Genomic DNA, 27,860 nt, shown 5'->3' on the forward strand with positions numbered 1-27,860 from the left:
GGAAGTTTGTACTATGAAAGCTGTCTTAGTTACTTTTTACTTGTTGCTGAGACAAAATACCTGAAGCCCAAGTTGGGAAAGGAAAGGTTTATTTCTTACAGTTTTTGGAGGTTTCAGTCCACACTCAGTTGGCTCCAAGACAGGCGGGCATGACTGGGCTGCAGTTCATGGCAGCCGCAAACTGTAACCAGCAAAGAGCAAGACACACCTTCTTCCTGCCATTACATCACATCCTTGATCCACCCCTATGTGGGTGGCACACTGACACCATCAATCCAAGCACTAGACAATGAACCATCACAAATACACAATGCAAACTCATGAGGCCTGGGGACACACCCATAAACCATGACAAAAGCTTACAGTGTACTTTAAAGGGTGAAACTAAGTAAAATAAACATTAGCTCAGATGTAGACATATAAGGAAGCTGGATCAACATGAACCGAAGTAGATATACTCATTAGCAATGATAATATTAATAATAATAATACAAGAAAAATCCACCAAGGATTTACCATGTGTTGCTATACTAGAAGCTGTTCCATGAGGTGAAGGGCTGATCAGTACTGGTCACCACTGTACTGGTCCCACTGGGTGGAACTAAGCACCAGTCATATGCCAGACAAGTGCCTGATCTTCTGACAGACAAGAAACTAGAAACAGAAATTCATATAAACATGATTGAGATTCCCAGGATAGATAGGATGCATGAATTCAGGGAGGATGTGCTTAAAAGGTCTTTTGGCGGGTATAAGAAAACCACTGCAGTAAGTCTTACAAAAATACATGAAAATGTGGCTTTGAAAGTAGGAATGCTTCTGCATCCTCCACAAGGAAGCAATTTGCTTGTTGCTATAAAAACTAAGAGAACTAAATATTTTGTAGGAGTATGAGTAGCGTGGCATGGTTGGTCATGGCCTATGATGGTAGCTGCAGAGAAAGGCAAAATGAGGGACAAAATCATTCAGGGCCCTGGATGCCACTGTAAGGTTAACCCCAGAATCATAGTCCTCCATGTTTTGGTTAACGTGCTTCTTCTCCCACAAAACCTTCTTTGTCTGTCCCAGTGAGAATTTTCCTCAAATTGTTCTTTTGGTGTTTTCCACATTTTATTGAAATTTTTGTTATAGTTAAAAGAGTAGGAAACTAGGTTTCATAAGGCAAGGGGTCTGCTCCTCATGCTGAAACTTAGCAGAGACTATTTGCCTTTGGAAGACCAGTTAAACATGTTTTACTTATCTGAACTCTGGGTAATAATATATATAAACATTTGCCATGAAGTTGGTATTATGAGTTTGTGCAAGTGGCTTCACAAATGTAAAGTATATACTTTACACATCTTAGAGACGAGTAATATTTGATATTAAGAATGGGTAGACAATAGTTTTCTAATCATTTATAAGCCTAAAGTATCGAGATATATAAATGTCGATCATGGATTTTTTTTTTCCAGTATTAGGGATTGAAACCAAGATGTCACACTAGTTATATTCCCAGCTCTTTCACAATTCTTTTCTTTTGAGGCAAAATATCATTAAGTCACTAAGTGCTCAAAATAGTTCAGAATTGGAATCCACTAGTCTTAGCCTCTCAGAGTGCTAGGAATACAAGTTTGTGCCACCACCATTGTAACTTTTTAAAGAAATCTTTTAGTCCTACTCCCTGATGAGCTACTGTTACTTTTCACTGCATCACAGCTCTGTACATGCCATATCATATCTTTTACTGATTTTCCTTTTCTAGATTTTGTTGGATACTCTCGTTCTTTTTAATCATAAATGGTTTAAATAGTCTTTGGATTTTTTTTCAGTTCTTTATCTGCACACATTTCCTAGTTCAGATCCTCCACTTCTATGATTTCAATGCTGTGACTTGTTTATGGTACGAATACGCAATGTATATATTCAGTCTTTCCTTTTTCCTGAGCTTAATGACTATTCTCACTTGATTGCCTAGTACACCTCTCAAACATAACAAATCCAAAAATGTACGATTCAACTTTTCCTTACTATCACTGTCATTCCAGAAAGCCTTGAATGGCTCCATTGTTTATTGAGATGCTTGGTTTGAACTCTTTGGGGTTATCTATAACTTTCTTTCCTCTCATCTCTCACCCTCAGCCCATCAGTCATTCCCATGGATATTTCTGTAAAAACATATCCCGAACACAGTATTGTCACCCCTCCAATGTTTCTATGGCTATCACATTGGTATAAACCATCATTCTTTGTTGCTTGGATCTCTGCCTGAGCCTTCAAAATAGTTTTCCTGTCTCCATTGTTATGCCTCATAATCTGTCTGCTACACAGTAACCATTGTGACTGTTTATTTAAAAATAGGCATCAGATCTGCAGTTTATGTAGTCTAATATGATCTCTGTTTTCCTAGCCAGTTTCTCTGTCAATCATTTCCCTTTCTGTTCACCTTACTTTATTGCTCTTCCAGAGTGCTTTGTCACCTATAACCTTTCCTTTTGGCAGTGGTAGTGTATGTGTTTAAGTTGTGATTGTTGAGTTCATATTTGCTGACAAACTCTGACTATTGAGTCAAATAAAGTGTTTACTGTCACTTATCTCCTGACTCAATCTGTTCCCCAAAATACAAAGATCAAAACCAATTGTTTCTTTTTGATTGTTATTTGACATTTTCCTTATTGAGAAATACTTTCACCTCTGGCTTGAAAAATACTCAATATTTGTAGAGTAATGTAATGAAAATCTGCATCCTAAGAACAGATTTAAAATGAAAATCTGCATACTAAAAACAGATTTAAAAAGTATCAGAAAAGCCAAAAGGCACTTTAAGTATTTTTCAAAATTCCAGTTTTTTAGTGACTGTCTTACAATTGTCTATTAGAGTACAATTCAGGGTAGGATAACCAGAATCTAGAAGGTGAGTGGACTGAGAAAAGATATATAGCTGACGATAGCATGCTTGCATATGACTAAGGGACTATGAAATGTCTCTCAATATTACAGATCTAAAAAGTCACAGACAAGCTCTGCAATTCTGCTGAAATCCTTGGTGGTGTTATTCCACGATGACTTTCTACCATTGTGTTCCCTTCTGAAAGTCTCAAAACTGTGAGAAGAAAAATGAATACTAGCACACTAATTTGATACGTGTAACTGAAAAAAAAAAACACCATTTCAGATAAAAACAATGTTTTCTGTTATGTGGTAAAGATGCAAAGGGTTAGAGAAATTGATATCGCTGGATTCTGACAGCACAAGAATGTTTCTTTACATAAAGAAAATTACTATTATTTGATCAATCATAATTGTATGTAGTTATACCTAAACACTAAAACACATATAGCTGGTTGCCTTAGTTACTTCTCTCATTGCTGAGACAAACTATCTGGAATCTACAAGTTAAAGGTGGGAAGGTGTATTTCAGCTCGCATTTTGTACAGGTTTCAGTCCATAGTTTCTCTCTAAGGCAGGGGGTGCATGACAAAGGCGTATCATAGAGGAAAAATAGTCCAGGCAAGCAGGCAGGAGACAGTGAAAGATCAGGCAGCAACAGCAAGCCTGACTTCCCTCTCTCCTTTAGGATTTGATGTACTCTGTAAGCCTATTGATTTGTGCCACCCACATCCTGGGTGGGGCTTCCATTGTCTCCTCCCTTAATCCCAGTATGACAATGTCAGTTCTGGTATCCAAACCTAATTCAGCCATCTTAAAATCTCTTAAGCTATGGGGGACATCTAAATACAAACCATGACATATGCACATAAATATAAACTATATTGTATAACTGTATTCATAAAAGTTCATTTTCTCACTTTTTTGTAGACACTGAGCTTGAAACTATGAACGACTCACATTTATTTTTAAATTATATGACGTTGGATCTCTAAGGCATTAAGGTTCATTTCATTGATTAAAATATTTCAGGAAATTATTTTTGGGGCTGGGGACTTAACTCAGTGGCTTAAGCACCTGCCTTGCAAGCAGGCGGTCGTGAGTTTGATCTCCAGTACTGATAAAAAAAAAAAAGAAAGAAATTATTTTTAATTTTATTAAACATAACACATATTTTGGTTAAACACAGCATACTTATATTACATATGTCTTTCACCTAACAGTTACTAAATTTTATACATTATATTTTAAGTGTAGGAGGAATTAATTGAGAGAAAGAGAGCTTCTAAGAGGGACAAAAGAGGGACAAAATTTTAAAGGAAAAGAAGCAATAATTCATGAAGATAAAGAAAACAAGGAAGTCATCACTTTCAGATGAAAAATTTGGTAAATAAGAGTGAGAAGTGGCATCTACCTTAGCAGTAATAAAGAATATTCACCATGTAGAATCCCAAAGTGGCAGCCATAGAGCAGGAAACAGGTGATCACGGAAATTGGCAATGCACAGAGCCCTGCGGATGAGGACACTGCTTGAGGAAGGTATAAAAAGGAACTGACCTCAGGGAAAACACCAACCCCAGGCAGCTAGGCTTTTGGTTATCTTTCTGGGAATCAGAGGTTTGTCTTTATAGCAAGAGTGTACCAGAGATACAGGAGATATCAAAACAAGGAAAATGTTATGATTGAAATGGGGAAGGGAAATAGAAAATGAAACAAAATTTGTATATTAATGGTGGAACTCCTCCCTACCCCCAGTACTGTGTATTGAACCCATGGGCCTGCATTTGCTAGGCAAAGACCTTACCACTGCTATATCCCCAGTAACTCTCTCTTCTATTTATAAGAAGGCATATGTTTCCATGCTAGGAGACTTGGTGCTTCTGTTAAAGTGGTGATCTTCGGAGAAGAGACTTCAAGATATGTTTGTGAATTCTAGTATAAAAGATGGCTTGCCATTCAGTCCCTCTACAAACAAAGGTAGCTACATAATAAACTTCACTCATGTACCCAGAACTTCTAATCAGCTTCTCACTCTTAAAATCAAATTTAAAAGTTCTGAACTCTCAGATGTTTCCATAGGTTTCTACATAAGCTGCAGAAATCAAAGCAAATCATCAAAATAATTAAATAAATCAAGATCCAAATTATATAAGGGTTGGAAGAAAACAGAAAAAATAAAAAAAATTTAATGTAAATTTGAGAGTGAAGAAGGCATTGCACTAAAAATTTCATAATAGAATCAATAAGAAGTAACAGTGGTAAGAAAAATTAAAATAAATTCGCCAAAAAAGGGCTAGAGATATGAATAAAAGAAATCTCTCCACAAAAATTAAAGTTCAAATAAGAGAAACTAGGTGAAAGTTCAAGAGGCCAACGCCTAAAAGAAATAATGAAGAAACTAAAGAAAGGTAATAAATAAAAAATACCAGAGAATTTCCACAGGAGAGTGGGCTGATAACTCAGTAATAAGAAAAAAGGAAACTCTACATTGTGAAAACCAATTCCCGACATATGTAATAGACCCTAAGTATGGAAGTGTGGACGCAGAGGGAATAAAAGAGAGAATTAAAAATTTATCTTAAAAATTAAAAAATTATCAAAATTTTCTCAAAATGTTCACAATATTTCAGGAAATTCACAAGCTAATATCCAAAAAAAATAAATCTACTAAGGATGAGGAATATATGAGAATCACAAATACAGAGCCTAACACAAATAGTAAATTAAAGGACATTTCTAAATGACATAAATTGGGCATGTAGAGAATTTTTCCTTCTGTAATATAGTTCAAGTTGCAAAACAACAAATAAAATCTTGTAATTACATGTTACTTTAAGATGGTTTAACACTTTGATTCTCAAAATCAGATTACTTTTGCTTTATTTATCCTGAAAAGTGAGTAAAGACAGACAATAGGAAAAAAGAGAGAAAAAAAAAGTTACTATAATCCAGCGTGGAAAAGTAGCTAAATATATATATATATATATATTTATGAGAATACTTAAGAAAGAAAACCATTAAGCACAACTTGGATTTTTGGTTTAAAAAAATACTTTCACTCATAAAAATATTTATTTTCAACTACTTTTAGTTTTCTAATGTTTTTAAACAAATTGATAGTAAAGTTTTAGAATGCCTTTTAAGATAAGTTTGAGTTAATAAACTTTTTAATATCAAATATAGTTATATAGCATATTATATTAAACCATCCTTGCATTCCTGGAATAGTCTTTTATGGTGAAGGCAGGTTTTTTTTTTTTTTTTTAATAAATACATTGCAGAATTTAATTTTGTAGCAGTAATATACATTTTCTTTTGTGAATGACATTGATCTAAAACTTGTATTTGGTACTTTTGAAAAAAAAATCAGAAGTTAGTATGCTAACTTCATAATGACTTCTCGGTTGCAGAAAAATGCTAGAACCATTTATATAGCATTGGCAAAGAGGAAGCACTATATAAGATTTACCAAAATTTTATATGTAACATTTAGCTTATCACAGAAAAATCTCTGAATAAGGTATTCTTATTATACAGATGGGACAACTCAAGCAGACAAATGTTAATTAAGTTTCCTAAATCTCAAAATGAGTTAGTTTGAAAGTATATGCATCTGATTTTTTCACTGCTTCCCAGGATTTGCATAAAGTATTACTTTCCAATTATATTACAAAGCCACCATTACTTGTGTCAAGGCTCCAGTTTTAAACATTCATTGTCTAGTCTAAATGGAGTCTCTACCAGCCACTGTTCTATCAAAAGATCTGTGAAATGCCTAAAGATTACAAATAACAAAAGTACATAGATCACATCCTCTTGTAGTTAAATAGTCACTACTTCAAACACAATAGTTATCTTTAAATTTTTCAAAAGCCAGTCTCACCTCTTATTACAAAATTCTATGTCAAGTATGATATTTTAAAACAACATTCTTTTCCAGGTAAAAGTTTTAAACACTTGAACTCTACATCCATTTACTTTAGTTACTGCTTATTAACTGTTCTTTGTTAAAGCAATCTGGGGATCTAGATATATCTTTTTCTTTCTAACAGTTTAATAATTTGCTACCTCCTTCAGAAGCATTTTTTGACACATGTATTCATTTTAAGCACTCAAGTATCAGTAATTTATTTAAGTCTCAATATATAATTTTTTTAAAAACTAGTTTTTCTGCAATGACTTTTTAATTTTTGAATTCATTTGTAATTCAGTGAATCTTATACTTTGGCACAATCAGGAAAACCAGGAAGGCTTGTTAAAACAGACTATGGTACTCCATAATCCAGTTTCTGATCCAGCTTTTCTGGAGTTGGTCCTGAACTTTTGTCCTTCATAATAAGTTCCCAGGTGACATTTGGTAGTGATCCAGAAATCATAATTTTTGAACAATGTGTGTAATCCATCCCTCGGTAGTTTAGTGTACATCTCTTCAATAGTATTTCTAAAGAATAATATACTACATTTTCTGAGCCATGCACATCAATTTTGATGTGATTGTTCTTTCTCCTGGAAATAGGTACCACTACCCGGTATGGACTGTGTTTTTAATCTTGTAATTCAAAATATTTTCTAGAATATGCCTATGTAGCAGTCTATGGGTTTTTCTCAGTAATTAGTGGATTTTTATTAGCTACATGTATTAAAAATTATTATTGTCATTGTTGTAAAGATTAAATAAATGTGTGATTTCATTCTCAGTTAATATATCAAAAATGTCTTTTAAATGAGTTAAACCACAGAAGTGGAATTAGTAAAATTTAGATACATGGTAAGTGCTCAGTAAACGTTAGGTATTTTTTCTTTTAGTTATTCTTTTGCCTCACTCCCATCCCATATCTTTCTCATAAATTCATTTTGGGAGTATTACATTCTGTTTGCTGGTTATGATTTCTCTGTCTCCCTAGTTTTTGAAGAGATTCCTAAGGTTATTCTGCATTAATGTTTCAATTTTCCACTATTTCAGTTTTGTTCTGTTACAACAATCATGTGCATTGTGCAATTAATTACATTAGCACATCTTCACTATTATTCCATTCATTTTCTATTTCCCGATCCACTCTGAATATTTGCAACTTCCCTCTCCAATGTGACTTGCTTTTGCTGTTTTGGTCTGCTTAGTAGGGCAAATGTCCTATGGAGGCTAGAGATAGACAGACTGATGTTCAAGCTCAATGCCAAATTGGTGGCATCTAGCAAATTTTACAGGACTCTATCACAGAAAGAGTTTTATCTTTCTTTCCTTGCCTTGATCTCTGATGCTATGTATAGATGGGATATGTGCGGCACAACATAATTCCCAATAAATGGGTGCAAAGGGTCTTCAAGTCTGAGTCTACTACTTGAAGATCTTGGTTTCTGAGGATTACCATTCTTAAATATTAAACATTTCATCTCCCAATTCCTTGGTCACAGAAAGAGAGATTTAGAGCCTTCTTGCATCCTGGGGTCTGTCCTAGGACACTGACACAACAGTATTCTTGCTTGATTTTAAAGTACTCAGTGCTTCATTCCTTTATTTATATGCAAAACTAGTGTAGAGAAAAAATAAGCTATGAAAAAAAATCCAAAACTAGACCATTTATAGAAGGTATCTGCATAACAACTTCTCCTTTGATCCATAGAATTATCAAAACGATGTACACATTTTTAGAAGTACGGGGTCATAAAGCAGGGACAGCGAGGAAGAGATTCTAATGATATGTTCTACCACCCAATGTTTAAGATCCACAAGCAAACTCCCCAAATACAGCACTTGTGAAAACTGAGTTAGACAACTGGCTTACAATTAAGACAACCTTTCGTTCTCCCTTTGATTTTTTTGTCCTTATTTACATCTTTGTGTACATTATTAAGATTTTGGAACATCTCTTCAAAGGTCGGCTCATTTAAAATCCAAATTCCTAATTTTGAGTTAGAAGTGATGATCATTTAGTGGAATTAAATCAATTAAACTTAGGTCACCAAAGATATAATTCATTTCACTCTTTCTAAAACATTTCAAATTTTATTATATAATATTATTATACTCTCTAATCATAGCATTTCCCAAGCAAAACTTTATTTAGTTTATTTTTTACTCTCAGGTTACAGTTATGAGAAACTTGTGAGATCTTTGTTAAACATACATTTATATGGCTTCACTTCAGATCTAGATTTAGCAACTGTAAGGACTACAGGAATCAACATATTCCAAAAGCTTATCAGGTGACAATTATCAGTGTGACTTTGGTTATTCCTTTTTAAATGCATATAGAAGTAAAATTATGGTCATTGAAAATGATTTAAAACAATGTACTAAGACACACACACATATTTTCACAAAAAAATTACCATACCTTTACCTACTATAGACCTTTTATGAAACAAAAAAATTTGGAAGCTTGGAACAACATGCATGAATGATAACTGAACTATTCAAAGCATTATTGTTGGCTCAGTTCAGTAGTTATGTTTTCATTTTATAATGCTCAATAGAGAAATTTACAATTTCCATTTACTGTCTGGATATGTGAATATCTGTCCATTTACTGTCTGGAACTAGTGAATACAAATACAACACAGAAATCATTTGATCCATTAAACAAGACATCTGCCTTGAAAAACACATAGGCTACTCTTTGTTACTAGTATATTAATTTGAGAAATACATGAAGCTCAAAGGTTAATAGGGATACTGAGAGGTTCACTAGACTACGTATGGTATAATTGTGACCTGTGATTACTGTGAATTTTTAAAAACAATGATTAATCTTTGGGTTACATGTATGGGTTATTTTCACTCAAATATTTTTGTTAAAGAAATACAAAAATCTCTATTTTCTAAACCATGATATATTAAGAATATTATAAAATCATAATAGAATATATTAACACAGAAATGGCAGAGTGATAGCACAGTGGTTAAGTGTACTATACTCAGCATGGATTCCTATGGACCTTAATATAAGCAGTGATTTTATATAAGTTACTTGATCTTTCTGTGCCTTATTTTTTAATAAGCAAGCAAACGAACCACTTGTCTTTCTTTTTGTGATCCTGGAGCTCAAAACAGAAATTTCACACTATGTTATAGGCTCACATCCTTTTTAAATTAAAAAAAAAAAAAATTTAGACAACTTCTCCGAAGTGCCTAACTAGTCCAGGCAGGGTTTGAGTTTTTGATCCTCTTGCCTCAACCGACCAGAGTTCTGGGATTACAGGCATGTGCCACCACACCCAGCTGCAAAGTATCCTTTATGCGTGCCAGATCAGGCAGCTACATATATACAGCTATATATTAAGAATAAAATATAGCTTATTTCATGTCTTCCTGTTACTGTCCTAGATTATGAAACAGATGATGGAAAATAAGAAGTAATGTTTCCTGCTTTTTAGAAGCTATAATTCAAGCAAATCACCAACAATATGTTTTAAATGAATTAAGAGCAACCCTGAAACAGACCTTGGGCTCTTGACCTCTGATCCATGTACTTTCCTTTGAATTAATTCATATTAAATAAAGTTTTTCACAGTATATCATGTTACATATATGCAAAAGTAACATAATCCCATTCATTTTATTAATTTAATTTATAGTTAATCTTATTTTTTTAAATCAAGAGAAATAATTCCTTAATTTCTTATTTCCCTTCTGATAAGGGTTAATTCAGTTTTCTTTGATTTTAATTTTTTTCTTGCCTAAACACTTTCAAAATGGCCTACTCTTTTTGTCCACCTAATGAAAGTGCAACATATGTGAATTACTTCCTGGTGCTTTTTGCAAGCTCAGTTGAAATTATAAAGAAGAAGATACTGATGCTGGGGGAAAAGATCTGTCCATAAAGAAGGTAAGACAATCACAGGATCACTTATATTTGTAACTGACTGAGAATACAAAAATCAAACTAAGGATACCTAAAGTCTGTTTTAGCACAATAGTTGAACCAAGAGTTCAGACAGCTTATCCCAGTCAGTAAGAAACACAATTATTTATGGCTACAATAATGGCAGCTTCATTTCAAGCAAGATCTACATATTACACTACACACACAAGAATAGAGCAAAACAAAAATGTCTGAATTCCCCCTTTGTTTTACTCCTATGGGATGAATTTAAAAAATTCTCCTTATTTCACCTAACTCAATTTTTTATTACAGACACCAAGCAATATAAGACAATAATTATGAAAAAGGGCGAAGAACAGTACACTCACAGATTTTCAAACACATATAGAATAGATTTTAGACTAATAAGTGACATGGCAACCTATTATTATGTAATGAGCATAATCTATTTAGTCAGAGATTTACCATGGGGGAAGACACTGATAAAAATACCTGGCCCTCATCTTAGGGGAAGATCTGAGTTTAAATCCAGAATAGGCTATTTCCTGATTAGGTAAACTCTCCAAGTTCCTTACCAATCTGGAATTTCAGTTTATATGTCTATAAAATGGACCACATGACATTTACCTCATAGTTATTTAAATAAGAGTACATATAAAATATTCAGCAACATTCTAGGCAACAAAACATTGCATTATTCAAAGACCTGATATTCTCTCATAGCTGGTACCCACTGATTAAGTAGCCAGTATCAAGGAATACAGAAACACTGACCAGTTTTTCAAATTGTGCAATACAAAAATCTTCATTGCAAATTTTCAAATAACACTAATAGCATATACTAACAAATACACTGATATTTATAAATCAAAAATGAAAATTTTGTTAATAGCATATGTGAAAGAAAAAGTTACATAAAATAAATATGCTTCTAGTGGTATTCTCATGGTATGCATACCAAATTTCTTTTACTTTTTGAGATGTATAAAGATTTTCATTATTCTTATTTGGAACGTAATGGTATAATTGAAATATTGAACTCTCACTTTAAGAATAACAAGTCTGAACAAATACACAATAAAATTATTTTGAAAACAGTGTGTTTTTTACTAATGTATTTACAAAATATTTACTTTTGCATTGAACAATTATCAATATTTATGATATACTTATGATAAAGTATAAAACAAAAATTTTAACAATACACAAGAAAGATATTATCACTTAATGGTTTAATTCAAGAATTCAGATTTATAAATGGTCGTTTTAGCTATATATTTTTACTTGAAAATCACTTCATAAAGTGATCTACAAAAGTTTTTCAAGCTATAAATATGTATAACATATTAATTAGGACAAACTCAGGTGGAAAATGTATTAAAATATGAGTACAAAGTGAAAATCCTGTAAAACTTTTCACTGTAGGAGTTTGCTTATTTGTAAATAAGAAGCATCAGATATGGCTTCTATGTGCCATAAGTTTTCTATGCTTCACACTTAAGAATCTCTTGGAATTTATAGCTTAGTTTTTTCAGGGGCGTTATAAAGCTACTAAATTTTGAGGCTGCATACAGAACACTCATCTATCCGAAAGACAGCTGCAAACAACTTCTATGGTTGATGAAAAGTATCACGAGCAGACAATAAACAGGACTTTGGGAGACTCTCAGTGTGTAGTGTAACTCTGTTAGCAGTAGGGACATTGTATAGACATACCTGAGCTCCACAAAATTGATTATCTTTTCTCTTCTAGTAATACAGTGATACCTTTGTATGAGGATGATAGGAAAGGAGTGAATTAGTCATTATTGCCTCTTCTACAGCTTAAGGATTTGAAATCATAGCTATATAAATTCACATTTAAGCACTTGTCCTTGGAGAGCAATTTTTATTCAGTGTTATCAGTATCTCTACAAAGTCAAAAACAAAAACATTACATTTCAAAATCATGTTCTTAATAACACACTTGTCTATCTCTATTTGTTTCTTTTTTAAAGGACCACTGATGTCCAGAAATTATCTTCAGTGACACTCAAAAGGATTCTTTTTTGCAGAAACAATGATTTTCTTTCAATAGGTAGCTTTATTATAGCTTGTATCTATATGTTCCCAAAGTTTGATGGGGTCATAAGTGGGTTTTTTGAGAGGTGGCTGGATCTCGGGTGTGTGATGCTGGGATGCGTGATGCAGGAATTAAGGGTGTCTGCTCCATCCTGGATGTGAGTGGAACTCACTCTAAGGCTGGATGGCTACTGGCAATGCTTGCTGCTGCTGCTCCTTGGCTACTTCACTGCCATGGTGCCTTCTGCCTGCCATGAACTTTAACCTCAGCAATGCCCTTCTGCCATGCCACTCTACCTTGGAGTCATTCCACTTGCAACTGAGACCTCTATAAACTGTAAACTGCAATGCTTCTTTTCTCCTTCGTAATTTTGAGTGTTGAATATTTTATCTCCTCAATGAGAAAAGTAACTAACACAAACTTAGACTGATAAATGCTTTTCTTTTGAGACTCCAAATACTGTGTTTTATGACTTTTAAAAGGAGAAATTCTGACTCTATTTATACTTTGTTTCAGATACTTTCCACACTTATTTACACTTATTCACATTCTTTAATTTTACAACTGATCAAAGCATTTAACATTATACTAGAACCACAATATTCAAACTAAAATGCTCATGACACTAGTTTTTTCACTGGTACTCAAAGGTATCATGTGGAACTTATTCACAGTGTACAGTATCAGAGCCTCCCAGATTTGTGCAGCAAACTGTAGGGAAGAAGCCCAGCAATCTAGAGCCTGACAAGCTCACCAGGTTCTTATGTATGCTGATGTCTGAGAACCTTTGTGTATTGGAATCTCTCCTCAGCATTAGGATCCCCATAAGCAAAAATTAACTTCAGTTTAGAAATTTAAAAAGAATAGTTTCTTGAAACATAAGAGAATATTAAGTATAAATTTTGAACTCAAAAATTAATGGTTAATTTGATTTTCCTTATGTAATCAGGCATTTGCTTCCAGCAGGTTTAAAGATCTTCAACTCCACAGTGGCAATGACACTTTGATAGTCCTCTAGATATAAGAAATAAATGTATGGGGTTTATAGTCAGAGTAATGCTCCAGTCAGAGTTTGGTCTGATGCACAGGGATTCCAAACGATGAATGGATAAAGATGGTGAGGAATCTCATTCTAGTCATGCCCTCCTTTCCTAATTTCCCTTTTCACTATTTGGTCTTCTTCCTCATTTCCTTAGGGAGCTGAGTGATTGATAGCCTAATCCAATGACTGTATTACAGCTGCCTCAACTAGGACTCTTTTCCTTATCATTAGCAGTTAGCCTATGGTTAAATTCACAGCTCACTGCTTGGTACTGCCCCTGAGATTTAAGGGTCTGGCCTTTAGAAAATATTTAACATAAAACTGAAATCTTGACACACTGAGAACTCAGTTCTCTGCAAGGCTTCTTTAATTAATCCAATGTACTGTACCATTGTTTTATATGAAGCTGTGACACAGTGAACTGTTTCTGAAGCTTACAGAGATGTCTAGTCTTAAATTAAACAGCCACTGACGTGTACCTACACTGAATTTTTTCATACAGTAGATATGCATTAATCTGTGAATATTGAAATTCAAGCCCAAAGAGCAACACAATCCTCTGTGTTTTACCTTCATAAAAGAACATTTTTTGATTAACTTCAAGCTTGAAATCACTCTTTATGAAAGAAACACACACAGAGGAAACAAATTTAATAATTCATTACCACTGTTGCAAAGGTAAGTTTTGCTAATACGCTTTTCAGTGTCCTTTGTTTTACAAAGACTATCAAAATTTTCTTAGGATCTGATATGGATATTTATTTTCTTAATGTAAGACAAAAATAAATATGTAAAATTATAAGTATACATAAAGCTTTTAAATATTGTTGATTATTTCTCTTACCCATAGGAAAATAATTGTCTTAAAATAGCTAAGAAGAGGATGTACACTTTGATCTATGCGTTAAACCCTTGCCCTTGCTTCAGTCTGTCGATGAGTTGTAAGCACCTATGAATTTGGCAGCTGAGTCCCAGATGAAAAATTATGCATCTCATAAACTGCTATTCTGCTGAAATGTCAAGCCCAGGCCTGGCTGTGCCTCAAACTCAGCACTTGGCATTTTCCTTCTGTCTGCTTTGTTGCCATGAAGCAAACATGAACAGTGAGGATTTGTGTAGGACAGGTAACAGGCGAGCTCACTGTCAAAAATCTATTATTAGGGCTCTGATCTCCTGCACAGACCAACCAGGCTAAACAGTGAGAAACTCAGACTCCAAGAAAGGCAATATAATGAACGAGGTGATTCTTTGTCAATCTACACATGAATACATTCATATGAGCATCATTTAAATGAGTACATTTGTAATGGCAAACTTCTCAGAGAAAAGTGTTAATTTATATTGAAAATTATAATTCAACATCTTTATTTTATATGCCTATTTTTGACTGTTCTGCAAATATACTATATATATATGTGTGTATGCATGTAAATATATTTGGATAACAAGGTCTTTAATAATTTGACCTGTTAAATTTGTGATAGTCTAACAATGTTTTTACATATGTGAATAATGAAACAGAATTTTTGTGTATTTTGGTACACACAGTATAGAAATAATAAGCTTGAATAAAATGGAAGGTTTTCAATTTGATTATTCTTTTTGGCATGATTTATTATCACACTTTTTATTCACTGAAACTATACCTTTATCTACCAAGCTATTTTAAACATTTTAGTGTTAAAGCTTAAGATCTTATTGATAAAGATGGCTACAATTCATAGCTTTAATTTTATAACAGATAGTAGATGTGTTTCTCTAAAAAGACTATGCATCAATGGTCATGTGATTGACACATTAAAAAATTGGGCCCATTAACAACTACTTTCTAATAAAAAAACACTGTATTTTGTATTATAATTGTAATGTGTAATATAAGAATTTAAAGGGAGCCTGCCAAAATTCTCAGTTGCCTGCATGCATGAACATAGTTAATCTAAAGCAAATTGTAACTATAACTTCTGAGTTTTATATCTGCTGTACGTTTTGCCATCTTTCAGATTTTATACAAACATTCATAAATACATACATTGAAAAAGCTTAAATTTATGATGGAAGGAGTTATATTGGATTTTTATTTATGCAATGTCCAGTATACAGTCCATGTTGCTAATGTACTCATGGTATCAACAGCTCAGACTGGTTTTTTAAAAGATTATAAAATACACAAAGTGAATTGAATGCCTAAAAATTCTTTTTAACTATAATGATACACATTTGTGCAAGTTACTACACTATATATTTTATACTTTCACAGAGATAGAAATTATTAACAAAATTTATTCTTGTGTCTACTTTTATTAGCAATTATTACATTCATTTTATAAGGAAAACCCCATCAGGAGGCACATGTTCAGTAGCCTGCTCAACTCGGCATCAGATTATTTATTTATTTATAAACTGAGAGGACACTTATGCATTATGCCATTATAATTGATTGAGAAATATACAGAGATGTTCTAGACTTTCTATAATATTCTATTTTCAATTAGCAAATTTAGGTTGAAAATTTAGGCCAGATCTTAAAAAGCTTTCTTCAATGAATTATTTATAAATAATTAATAAACTTTTATTTTAATACAAAATAAAGTTAATAATTTGAAGGAAGCATCAAACACAGTATTAATAATTTCCTTTTATTTGATAAAATGGAAAAAATTGGCAAGCAAAATCATTCAAAACACTTTATAAGCTTGTTGGAAATAAGGTACATTGAGCCTAAATTGTTACTTAAAATACTTTCTGGAAAGCTATTTCAAATCTCCCTACGTGTGTACACACACATGTGCTTACATATGCAATAAACAGTATGTATATAGGACAATGGAAAAACATTAAATCTAAGAAATGTGCCCACTTCATATTAATAAAAGGCAGTAAAACCACAGGAAACATCAAAACTTATTCAAATGAGTTTATTCTACTAAAAAATTCTTACTCTCTCTTCCAATGAAAAAGGTTAACCTCATGGAGTTAATCAAAGGAAAGACATACTCCTAGTTTATGCCATGTAGGACTCATTCTTAACTATCTTTTAAAAGAATGTTACTCACAGGGAAGATTTTCATATGAAAAAGTCACCCTGCAGCTGGATAGCACCATTTATACAGACGAGTGATAGTCACAGAGTTGAGAGCTGTTTTAAGATGCTCTCAATATTTGAAGATGAGGTCATAAAAAGGTCAAATTTTAAACTGAAACAAGAAAGAAAACTAGGAAAAATAGTGATTAACTCACTCAATGATATAGTTTACTGTTCACTATTTACTGAAGAAATTAGGATTTCTTCTAATCAAATATGCAAAAATCAAAAGAATTTCTCTGTCTCCACATACAATAATTTACTTGAATTAATTAACTCCTATTTTATATAAAAACATTTCTTGCCTGGATTCTAGATCAACTTACCAATGTTAAGAATGTAGTACCCAAACAGAAGTAGAAAATGGCTTCTTTAAATCAATTATTTGGATGGAAGTACTTACATGGTGGAAAGCTTAATCAGCAATCCTAGTTTCATGAAAGAATCTTTTAAGTATACTGACCAAAATTTATGTTGATATTGTTCTCAACATGAAATCACCTAATATACAATTCAATATTTAGGGACACATACATTGTGAATGTTACCAGGTATTTCTTCCATGATTGAGACTTGTTTTTAAGTCATTTTCTTATTAACCTGCTTCATATGTCGGAAGCACCTCTCCCTGATTCTAGTCACCTGAAAGTGAGTTGTGGGGAGGAACATGCAGTTCCTAGAATAGTAAGGTAGAAGGCAAGACCTTAGGATGTGATTCCAATTTTCTCTCTTATCAAAAGTTTTAAAATATAACAAGTAGAACTTATCTTTCTATGGACTTACTGGTTTATTTTATTTAACAGAAAACTTTCTTCAAAACAATGTAACTTTCAAACTTCGTTGAAGTTAGCTACTCACAAGAAATGCATCTAATATTGTGATATTTATGTGATTTGGTATGATAAAATATCAACATGATGAATGTGGAATCAACTTCAACCATACTTGTAAAATGTGAAATTGAGAAAGCACATATCCTCCGTAAACAAAATGGAAGATCCTTGAGATATTTAGAACTTCACTCAACATGCCCAACAATATAGGATAAGTATATGTCTAAATTCCAATTTGTAATGCACAAACATTTGTCTTTCATGACTTTTTTGAGATAATTCACCCAGGAATCTAATTCATATGGAAGACTTCAAACATAGATCTCAGTCTAAGACATAATGGTATTTCACAAGAAACTTTCAGACTATATTAAATGTTGGAATTTTGTCCATTTAGAATTTATTTTTAAACAATATAAGAAAACTACACTTAGGAGACCCTCTTGCTGTCCAATCACTATTAACAGCCATTCTTCCAAGCATCAATTTCCAGCATAAGATAATTAGCAAATAAATAGAAACTTAAAAAGAATATAAGTGGAATAATATTCTTGAGAGAAAAATTAAGTAATTGCTCTGGGGAAATGATTTACCATGAAATAATAATGAATTCTTTATTCATATAGCAGCACACGGTGTACCTGTGAGCATTCACACTGGATAACAAACTCTCAGCATCACAAATAAAGCGAAGTCCAAAATGGTGACTTATTTCATTGTCAACACTAGTTTCTTCCTTGAGAAGGTATCAACTCTACAAGCAACTGCAGTAAACTTTATATAGATTTTACATAAAAAATAATTTTGGAAAAATACAACCAATAAACTCTCTTAAACATTAAACAATTTAGCAAGTTTTTCCAAATATTGACAAAATAATTGCTCATTAAAAATATGGCATATCTTTAAGATAATTGATAAAGAAATTTGACCAAACATCACCTATTCTATATATATGCAAAAGACTCTGACATTTTAAAAATTCTTTTTAATTTTTAAGAAATATGGATTATAGATCAATAAACCTGATTCCATCATGTACTTATGAGTTGGGAAACAATGTTTGAAAAACATTTCTCTAAAATCCAGAATAATTTTCTTTGAATAACACAAATGACATCCCTTAGCTGAGATTCTATCTCCCAATGAATATTACTGTCCACAGTTTGCTAATGCATCTTAAGAGAACAATGCTGAAAGGTGGCCGTTTTTCTATGGCAGAAAAACTAACTCAGATACCGCACTGTTTTTCCATTTAAGAAAAACAAAACCCGTATTTCACACAGTAGACATTTTATTCTGAGAAAAATAATACAAACTGAATAATGGACTAGAGACCACACTGAAAAAGAGAAATAATCTTTTTTTTTTTTTTTTTTTTTTTTTTTTGGTCTTTTTCGTTTTTATCGGTACCAAGGATCGAACTCACGACGGCCTGCTTGCAAGGCAGGCGCTTATGCCGCTGAGCTAAATCCCCAGCCCAAGAGAAATAATCTTTTCTGGCAGTGGAAAGTTATGGCTTGTTAGGTAAGTACCCAAAATTGAACCCTATTTAGTTTTTGTTTTTAAAAAAAAATCTGTGATTCAAACAGGTCTTTTAAGAGAGGGCATTCCAGTGTTGTGAAAGAACACTTGGGAAGATAATAATGGTGTATACTAGGGTACTTTTTTTGAACTTGTAGAACTATTTACTATCTAGCATATTTTGTGTGGTTTTCTATATTGAAGCAGAATTTGAAGTTTTTGCAGCCATATTTGACAAACTAGAAATTCTATTTAGCCATTTTTATATTTTCATCATCCCTAAAATTTAAACCATGATTATTTAACACAATTTTACTAGGCTGAGCTCTGCTGTAGTTCAGTCCTAAGGCACCTTGTTATGAAATGTGCTTATCTTAAAATATATTATCAGGGCTTGTTTAAACTGTTTTACACTTTCCATTACCCTTATACTAGAGCAGGCATTATTTTAAAGAGGAAAAACTGTATTAATTTTGTCAATATGAAGAAAGGCTATTTTCAAAACAGATTGTTTAATATGAAGCAACTTAATATAGAACTTATTAGAAATGGGGAACAAGTCCTTAAAAATATTAGGGACTTTCTGTGTTTTAAAATGAATGTTCTATCTAGGCTTAGTTGAACTTACAGCCTAAGTGAATATTTATATATGAATTTATAAATCTTAGAAATAGAGTTTTTTGGAAAAGCTAACAGGCCCTGAGGTATAGCTGAACTTGTTTTCAGTTACTGCTATAATTTCCTCTGTGGGTATACTTAAAGACTGTGACACAAAAGACTTTTTCTAATGCTGTAATTTTGCAGTTTTATTAGACTGAGTTATAGTATGGGGAAATATTCAGAAATTACAGCTTAAATGGGAAAATGTGAATGGTGTTACTTATATAAAATACTACTGCAATAGTTCTTTTATTAATTTTTAATGTTCAACACCCTCTGTGACCTCCTTTATTCTCATGCTGTCAAGATGGCAAGCTAGAAAAATTGAAATGGGCTGACAGAAAACACAGTGCATGTTACTTACATACCAACTCTGGAATCTCTTGACTCTTTCTTGGGCACATGCTAACAGTTCATGTTACTCTGCATTACAGTAATAGTTAAGACCCTGTTTGATAGTTCCTGATAAAAGATAGTGGCATAGGACTGAGCAGGTGTTACTTGTCAGCCTTTCTCTTTCTGATATTGTGGGGAGGAGATCCAATTAAAAGCAGAACATAACATTATGCTGTTGCTATTTTACCATAGCTCATGGGCATACTTCATACTCTCACAACAGAAAGCCTAACCATGGATAGAGCTTTATTTGTGTCTATCTAGCCTCTTCCAAAAGCACATTTTTTGGTCTGATTCAGCACTGATTTTCTTGAACAGTGGAGCACTGCTCCGTTATGCATGTCTACCACTCTCTCCATCACCAAGGAGACTAATCCCCATGCTAGCACAGTCAAGAACCTTACAACATTGTCTTTGCAAGGCCAAGTGCATGTTGTCACAGCAACAGAGTGCATGGGGCAAAGAGACCAAATGAGACATTGGGATTAAAATTCTCTCTGTTTTTTCAAATTCAAGTATTTAAGGATGAGAAAAAAATATGCAAAGGTGTGAAGTTTTGTCAGTTGAAGCTGAAATGTAACGACTAATTGGTATATTTGGATCAGTTGTGAAAACAACGTTGTTTGAAGAAGATAGATTTTAAAATTCTAAGAAGAATAGAAACTAATTCAGACTATGAAAAGAATATTACAGTTAGGGTGCACGCATTTTTCTTCTGAAAGGATGTGGCATTAGCTTTTACTAATTAGTGACAGGATAATCATGACAATGAGGAGTTCTCAAGAAAGCACAGATCAAAAGAGACTAGAATTTGGGTAAGACCCTATTTTGCTGTTCTCTCATCTTGCACTAACAGACATAATAACTTGAGCCTTCACAGTCTATTCCATTTGCTGTTACTATTAGGAATAGTGATGAGAAATGTATCATAATTATGATCATCAAAAAGGATACTCTTGCTTCCAACATAATAGCCTGAAATTTCAGCAACCTGCAAGAAGGTATAATACAAGGAAAGGACAGCACCGACCTGACACTCCTCCATATGTAGTCCGCTTTCCAATACCAACTGCTGGCCAGGGTGTGCCATCAGCTTTCAAGCCCATGAGACCTGAAACTGTGTTGGTGGCTGTAACGCCATCTGCGCCACCTGTGGAAAACACAACATTTGTCTTCAGTTTTTAAAGAAACAATGGTTAAAGCCTAATCAAATGTACATAATCTAGGAAAATGGACACTACCTTGTTTGGAGAGTATTTTCTCTTATTTAAATATCTGCATAAATTTAACTCCAACCATCAGACTTAAAAGGCTAGATATACTTAAAAAATTTTAATTATCATGACTTTAATTTCTAAAATATTAGGTGGATATATTGATGCCAAATGTTTTGTATTCAATTTTACTTCCCAAGTAATTTACAATCTGTTTGCAAGTCAGAGTGCAATCTCCATGGAATATAAGATATATGTGTGATTTGTAAAGTCATGCATCGACTGCATGATTTATGTATTCAACAGATACTGAGTGTGTGTTTAAGGTAATGTGCTGCACTCTCTAATATAAAGGAAACATAGCAATTTTACAGGGTGGAATCTGATGTCTTTTTTTTTTTTTAAATCTCATTAGAGATTCAACTGCTACTTCTGAATTGCTACATTATGAGATTCTTAATTTGGGGGTGGCTTGCTGTAACTGTAGCTTTGTTTTATAACTTGTCTTAATGAATGTTTTTATTTGCATGTATCTATTTATTTAACCTTTGCAAAAAATGCTTGTTAGGCAACATTATCAATGATCTTGTGTTTGTAGGCTAAAATTAAGAGTCCATTTATTAGATGAAGTCCAAATGTAAATCTTCACTTGAGAATGCTCAATATGATACTTTTCTTAAAACATAAAAATACACCCAAATGTTTGTGGAAAAAGAAGTACTTCAGTAAGCTACAAAATTCAGGATAATATTTACATAACTGAGCAACTAATGCAAGTCTAGTACTTACCTTCTTTTGCAGCTCTTGCGATGCTTACAATATCCGTGACATTTGGGGTCAATTTGGCAAAAAAAGGAACCTGAACAGCTTGCCTAACCCAGCGACAGATGTTCCGTACCAGCTCTGGATCCTGTTCAAATAGGTCAGTTAAATATAGAACATAATTAAAGAATTGTGACCAAAATGTGTACTGCAGCAATAATAAAGCTTGGGATGTGCAAGACAAATCCAACTTGACAATGAGCTACATGATATATTTCTCAAATTCTTCCTCAGTATTACACCTAGACTCATTAGGGAACTAAGGTTAACACACTTCAAGTGAACTGCAAATTCATCACATAAAGGTTAAATTCCTCAAGGGAGTATTTGGAAAATAAAATTACAAAGAACTAAATGGAAGCAGGAATTTCTCATTTTCAGTCAAACAGTATCATGACTGAAGCATAAACTTTTGATGGTAAATTCAGAAAACATTACAGCATTTGTAGTGACCTCATTGGTTTAAGCCTAATAAAATATATTTGAACTGCAAACTCCCAGGAGAATAGTATTCAATCCGAAGCTAGTTGCTTTCATTATCAGAAGCCTTAGTACTGTTGAAATGTATTCAAGAGAAATATATATCTGCAACTTATCATCAGTCTAAATGTGATACATACTACAAGCTAAAATGGAATAGTTCAGCTTGGATTATACATGAGCTGATCAGTAACTTCAGCTTACTTTTGTAAATTTTACCAAAATCTGTGCAGCATTTTGAATAGTCACCTACTTGAAAGAATTGATCAAAATGACAAAAATGAAATAAAATATCAAATGCTCATGTTTAAAAGCAAGAAATAGACATTTTCCTGTGCCTGTTTCCTGTGATTTTTCAAGCTTTTATTTTCTCATGGGAGAAGTATCATTTAGAGGGCAAACACATATCCTTTCAATTGAAATAACTTAGCTTTAGTAATGTTCTTTGATTTCAACACATACAATAGTCCTTTTTTCCATTACTTTGAGTGCAAAATTTATTCTGACAGGTAGTGATAATGTGCTTTGATAAATTACCTTAATATATGCAATAGTAATTCATTATTGAACTTGGTAATATTATCTTAGCAAGTTAAAATGTTTTTTGAATAAAGGAGAAACCCAGGAAAAATATAGACATAAATCTAAACCATGAAATAGCAGGCAAGTATATAATTTGTAACTAATATTTTTATATTTAAGAAGGTTGCTCTTTGCATTTTAACCTTTTGAATTCTTTAAGAGGAGATTTCTAATGCTGTAACCTTTAGAAAGAATTTTTTCTTTTAGTTTTAATACATCTTGATCTTTCATCCTGCATTACTATAAAAGTCATGTTTGTGTGGTAAGATACTGCAGTGAGTTAATTTGTGTTGATAATTATCATCTCTATTCAGCCAAACTTTATCCTTTAACGAGAAACCTTTTTTTCTTTTCTTTTCTTTTTTTTTTTTTTTTTTTTTTTTGGTTTGTTCTCTTTTCAGAACAGTAATTTCTTCATTAAACATAAATATTAAAGAGCACTATATGGAATGCTCTACAGGGTATACTGTGCATTATGAATAGTAAAATCTGAAGACTTAGCTGTACAAATTCTAACTCATGAAAATGGAGATCTGCCCCTGCCCATGCAATGTTCATGAAATATTTATAACTGCTGCATTGGCATTATGAAGGCTGTTGCATCTTTGTGACTTTCATTTCTAAGTTATGAATTTCCATGGGACTTAGCCTAGAAATGACAGTAACTCTAGATGATATGAATTGCATGTCTTTGTGAAAGCATTCTTAAGGTAGAATTTAACGACAATTTAAAGATTAGTTGAATTGCATGATATATGGAAGGTAGTTAGGAATTGCTGAAACAAATTTAAGCTTTTATTTGGCTTCAGCAACATGAACATTAATCTCATAGTGGCGTCTATGTGACTTTCAATACTGTTGACCACCATATCTTTGTAATTTACTTTGAACATTTGCCATACTTTCTTCATTGATTTCTTCATTTCAGTAGTTAATTTCTTTGAATAAGTGCTTTTTATTAAGTGTTCAGTAATTTTCAAATTATTTAAACTTTTTAAAATTCCAAAATACAGTGCTTGGTAACCATTATTTTATATGCTCGAATCTGCTGTTTCTATTCAAGGTAACAAATTTTTATTCTCTTATTTCTCCCTATGGTTGACCATGTTTTGATAAACTTTTTTGTCTTCATATGCTCTCAGCCCAATTGCTGTCGAATCATTAAAGCCAACGGAATCACAATTTGATTACCTGAGAATTTAAAAGTCAATTTTTGACCAGTATTATTGTAAAAACTGACATCTTTAAGTTGCAAGGTTTCACTTGACAGGTAAAGTAGGAAATATTCTGATACACCCAGAGATGTATAAATGTAGCAGCATGATAAAAATGAGTTTCTACACTTTGAGAAGTAAAGGATGGACTCTAACTATCCACCTTTTCCTCATTTCTTCATTATTTTGATATTTAAACATTTAACGCAAACATAAATAACCAAGTATTATCTGCACTTTGCCCTCCTGATTTTCTAGTGATTACTTTATACAGATTAGAATTTCCTAAGGAGTCAGTTCGCAAAAATCTTAATGAAATGTGCAAATTTTAAACAATTTTTAATTTCCCCAAAATTTTCCAGACAGGAAATATACAAAGGAATCATTTTCTCTTTGATAAATTGAGTATTTAACAATATCAGCATCTACAAAAAGCAAATGAAACACGAACAATTCCAAGCTGCTTTTTTCTATTTCGAAGAACCCCCAAAATATTTTTCAATGAATGAAAAAAAGAATAAAAACTTCAATAATGTAGTTTCTTTTCTTTTTTTTTTTTTTTTTGGTGCAGGGGATCGAACTCATGACCTTGAGCTTGCCAGACAGCTGCTTAATCCACTGAGCTAAATCCCCAGCCCCCAATTATGTAGTTTCAATTTAATTCTTTAAATATGCATCAAAATCTAAACATGTCTAGATAGGTTTAAGAAAAATCCAGGTATATTTTAGAGTTAATTATATCCTAAAAGCATAAAAATCTAAGAAGAGTACTTTACAAACACAGTAGTAATTTTAGAGAAATATAATGAAAAATTATGAAAAAAAGATCAGAAGGAAAAAATAGAAATAAAGCTTTCATAAATAAAGAGGGAAAGAGAGGTTGAAGGGAGGGGGAGGGGAATGGAAAAAAGAAGCAAGACTAAATCTCTATGAAGCCTGGTGTGGTTAAGCATGCCTCTAATCCCAGCATTTAGTAGGCTGAAAAAAGAGGATCTTTGGAAATTCAAGGTCAGCCTGAACTGCATAGAAAAATCCAGTCTCAAAAAGCCAACAAAGAGGGCCCGGGGATTTAGCTCAGCAGCATAAGTGCATGCCCGGCAAGTGCAAGGTAGTGAGTTCAATCCCTGGTAACCCAGAGAGCTGGGCATAGTGGCTCATGCCTGTAATCCCAGCACTGAGGAGGCTGAGGTGGGAGGATCCTTGCGAGTTTGAGACTAGCCTGGGCTACAAAGTGACCTCAAGGCCAGCCTGAACTGCATAGCGAGACCCTGTTCCAAAAAAAAAAAAAAAAAAAAAAAAACCACACACACACAAAAAGCCAACAAATAAATTAATCTCTATGAAGAATGCTATCATGTATATCTAAAATGTATCAATAAAAATTTTAAAATATAAAATTATGCAAAACAAAACATTTTAAATAATCTTTCAATGTATCAACCACATAAAAAATCTGTCTGGGTCAGTAAGGTTTATTTGGGGGGGGGGCTCTTTCTACAGGTATTAGTAATACCAAACCCTAGCATGATTCATAATTGCTCTAGCAGCAGAGGTGTGTGTGTGTGTGTGTGTGTCTGTGCACATGTTTGAATGCTTGTTACCTATGCTGTTACTCATGTGAGAACAAAGATGCTTTCTTGTGATGGAATTCTGTGCTATTATTAGCAGGAAGACATTAAAGCCTGCTTATATACAGCACTGGTCCTGGGAAGCTAATGTGGTCTTTAGAGTACTACATGAGGTGAAGATAATAGATAAGGTTTGTAAAGTGCTAAAAAGAGGAGAAGAGTGGTCTAGAGACACATTTGCCCAATATGAAAATACTAACAAGGAGCAGCCTTGTGTTCACATGCAGTTAATATACTCTGCGAGAACTTCCTATGAAAACCAAACAGTACAATAGCTAAATCCTAAAATCATAGCTTGAGTAGATTGCTTGTTGCAGTAGTTTTCATTGACATATCTTGTTATTTTTAAAGTTTGATTTATAAATTAAGGTAGTTTTTAATTCTTATAACTACTAATGTTTCTGGCTATTCCTACATAAAATGACCTACTCTTTTAGGACCTTAAGGTGATCTCTCCAATGTAGGCCAAGCATTTCTACCAATTACTTAGCAGGTTGCATCTCACAAGTTTGATGATCTCTGCAGAGGAACACGCACTACAGAATGAGACTGTGAGAATTTCTTGATAAGCTAAATTACAAGTGAAATTTTTGACTTGAAGAAACATTTCTCTCCAATTTGCCTGGTAATTTTCACACTGTACAATTCTTTTCAAAATGGATTTCTTAGAAGCTGGCATTTCAATGAATTCACTGAAAAAATTTTACCTGATATAAAATGTTTTCCACTCAGAAACTCGTAAGACTTAATTCACATGACATGACAAGAAGTGGCTAGCATTTTTATTATGTCTACATTCCTGATGGAAAGAACTGGGGCTCTGAAGATCAATCTGATACCAGTTCCATCTTCTTAATTTTCTTTCCTATTATCATGTTCTAAACCATCATATTCTTTAGCAAAATTGCTCCCTAAAATGAAATTCAGCTATCAGTGGTAAACTAGAACTATAAAAGACTTCTCCCTTATATATACCTGAAAGACTAGATAATAAAGCTAAAAAAGGTAATAGGGATGTATTTATCCTGCCATGTCAATAAAATAGGAGAGAAAGACTTAAGTACTCCAAGTAAAAATATTAGTGAATGCAAAGACTGCATGTTGGAAGGAATGTATTTAAATCGACATGTGTCAGTTTAGCATGTTTTTTCCTGGATTTCTGACTTAAGAATTCTTTTTTTTTTTTTTTTTTTTTTTTTTTGTCTTTTTCATTTTTATCGGTACCAGGGATCGAACTCACGACTGCCTGCTTGCAAGGCAGGCGCTTATGCCGCTGAGCTAAATCCCCAGTCCCTTGACTTAAAAATTCTAAAACAAGTGTAAACTCTTAGGAAAAGTTTGGTAGCTTCCTTTAAAGGTAAATAATCAATTTAGAAATTCTACTCTTAATTATATATCCCCAAGACAAGATATTTCTATACAATGATTTACACATGAATATTCACAACAGCTTTTTAAAAATAGTTCCAATTTAGAAGCAACCACAATATACATCAGAATTTCATAAAATAAATAAGTCATACCATGTCCACACAATGGAATGCTATTCAGCAATAAAGAAGTAACTACTAAGTCATACCACAGCTCTCAATTTTTTAAAAATGTGCTGAGCTAAATAACTACAGAAACA

At 32.9% G+C, this 27,860-nt stretch overlaps 1 protein-coding gene across 4 annotated transcripts in view; it reads right to left on the reverse strand.

Annotated features, from left to right (window-relative positions):
* Dpyd (dihydropyrimidine dehydrogenase) overlaps positions 1-27,860 on the reverse strand; it is an 816,845-nt gene that overhangs the window by 192,198 nt on the left and 596,787 nt on the right. For all 4 annotated transcript variants that reach the window (XM_003478953.5, XM_063254705.1, XM_063254712.1 and 1 more), the window contains 2 exons: positions 22,294-22,414; positions 21,321-21,440 (listed from right to left, as the gene is read on the reverse strand). In XM_003478953.5, the coding sequence (XP_003479001.2) occupies positions 21,321-21,440; positions 22,294-22,414 (241 nt within the window). The remainder of the gene's footprint in view (positions 1-21,320; positions 21,441-22,293; positions 22,415-27,860) is intronic.

Source organism: Cavia porcellus, unplaced genomic scaffold (genome assembly GCF_034190915.1).
Source record: "Cavia porcellus strain 051 isolate PalLab524CR breed Dunkin Hartley unplaced genomic scaffold, mCavPor4.1 scaffold_1, whole genome shotgun sequence".
Classification (NCBI taxonomy): domain Eukaryota; kingdom Metazoa; phylum Chordata; class Mammalia; order Rodentia; family Caviidae; genus Cavia; species Cavia porcellus.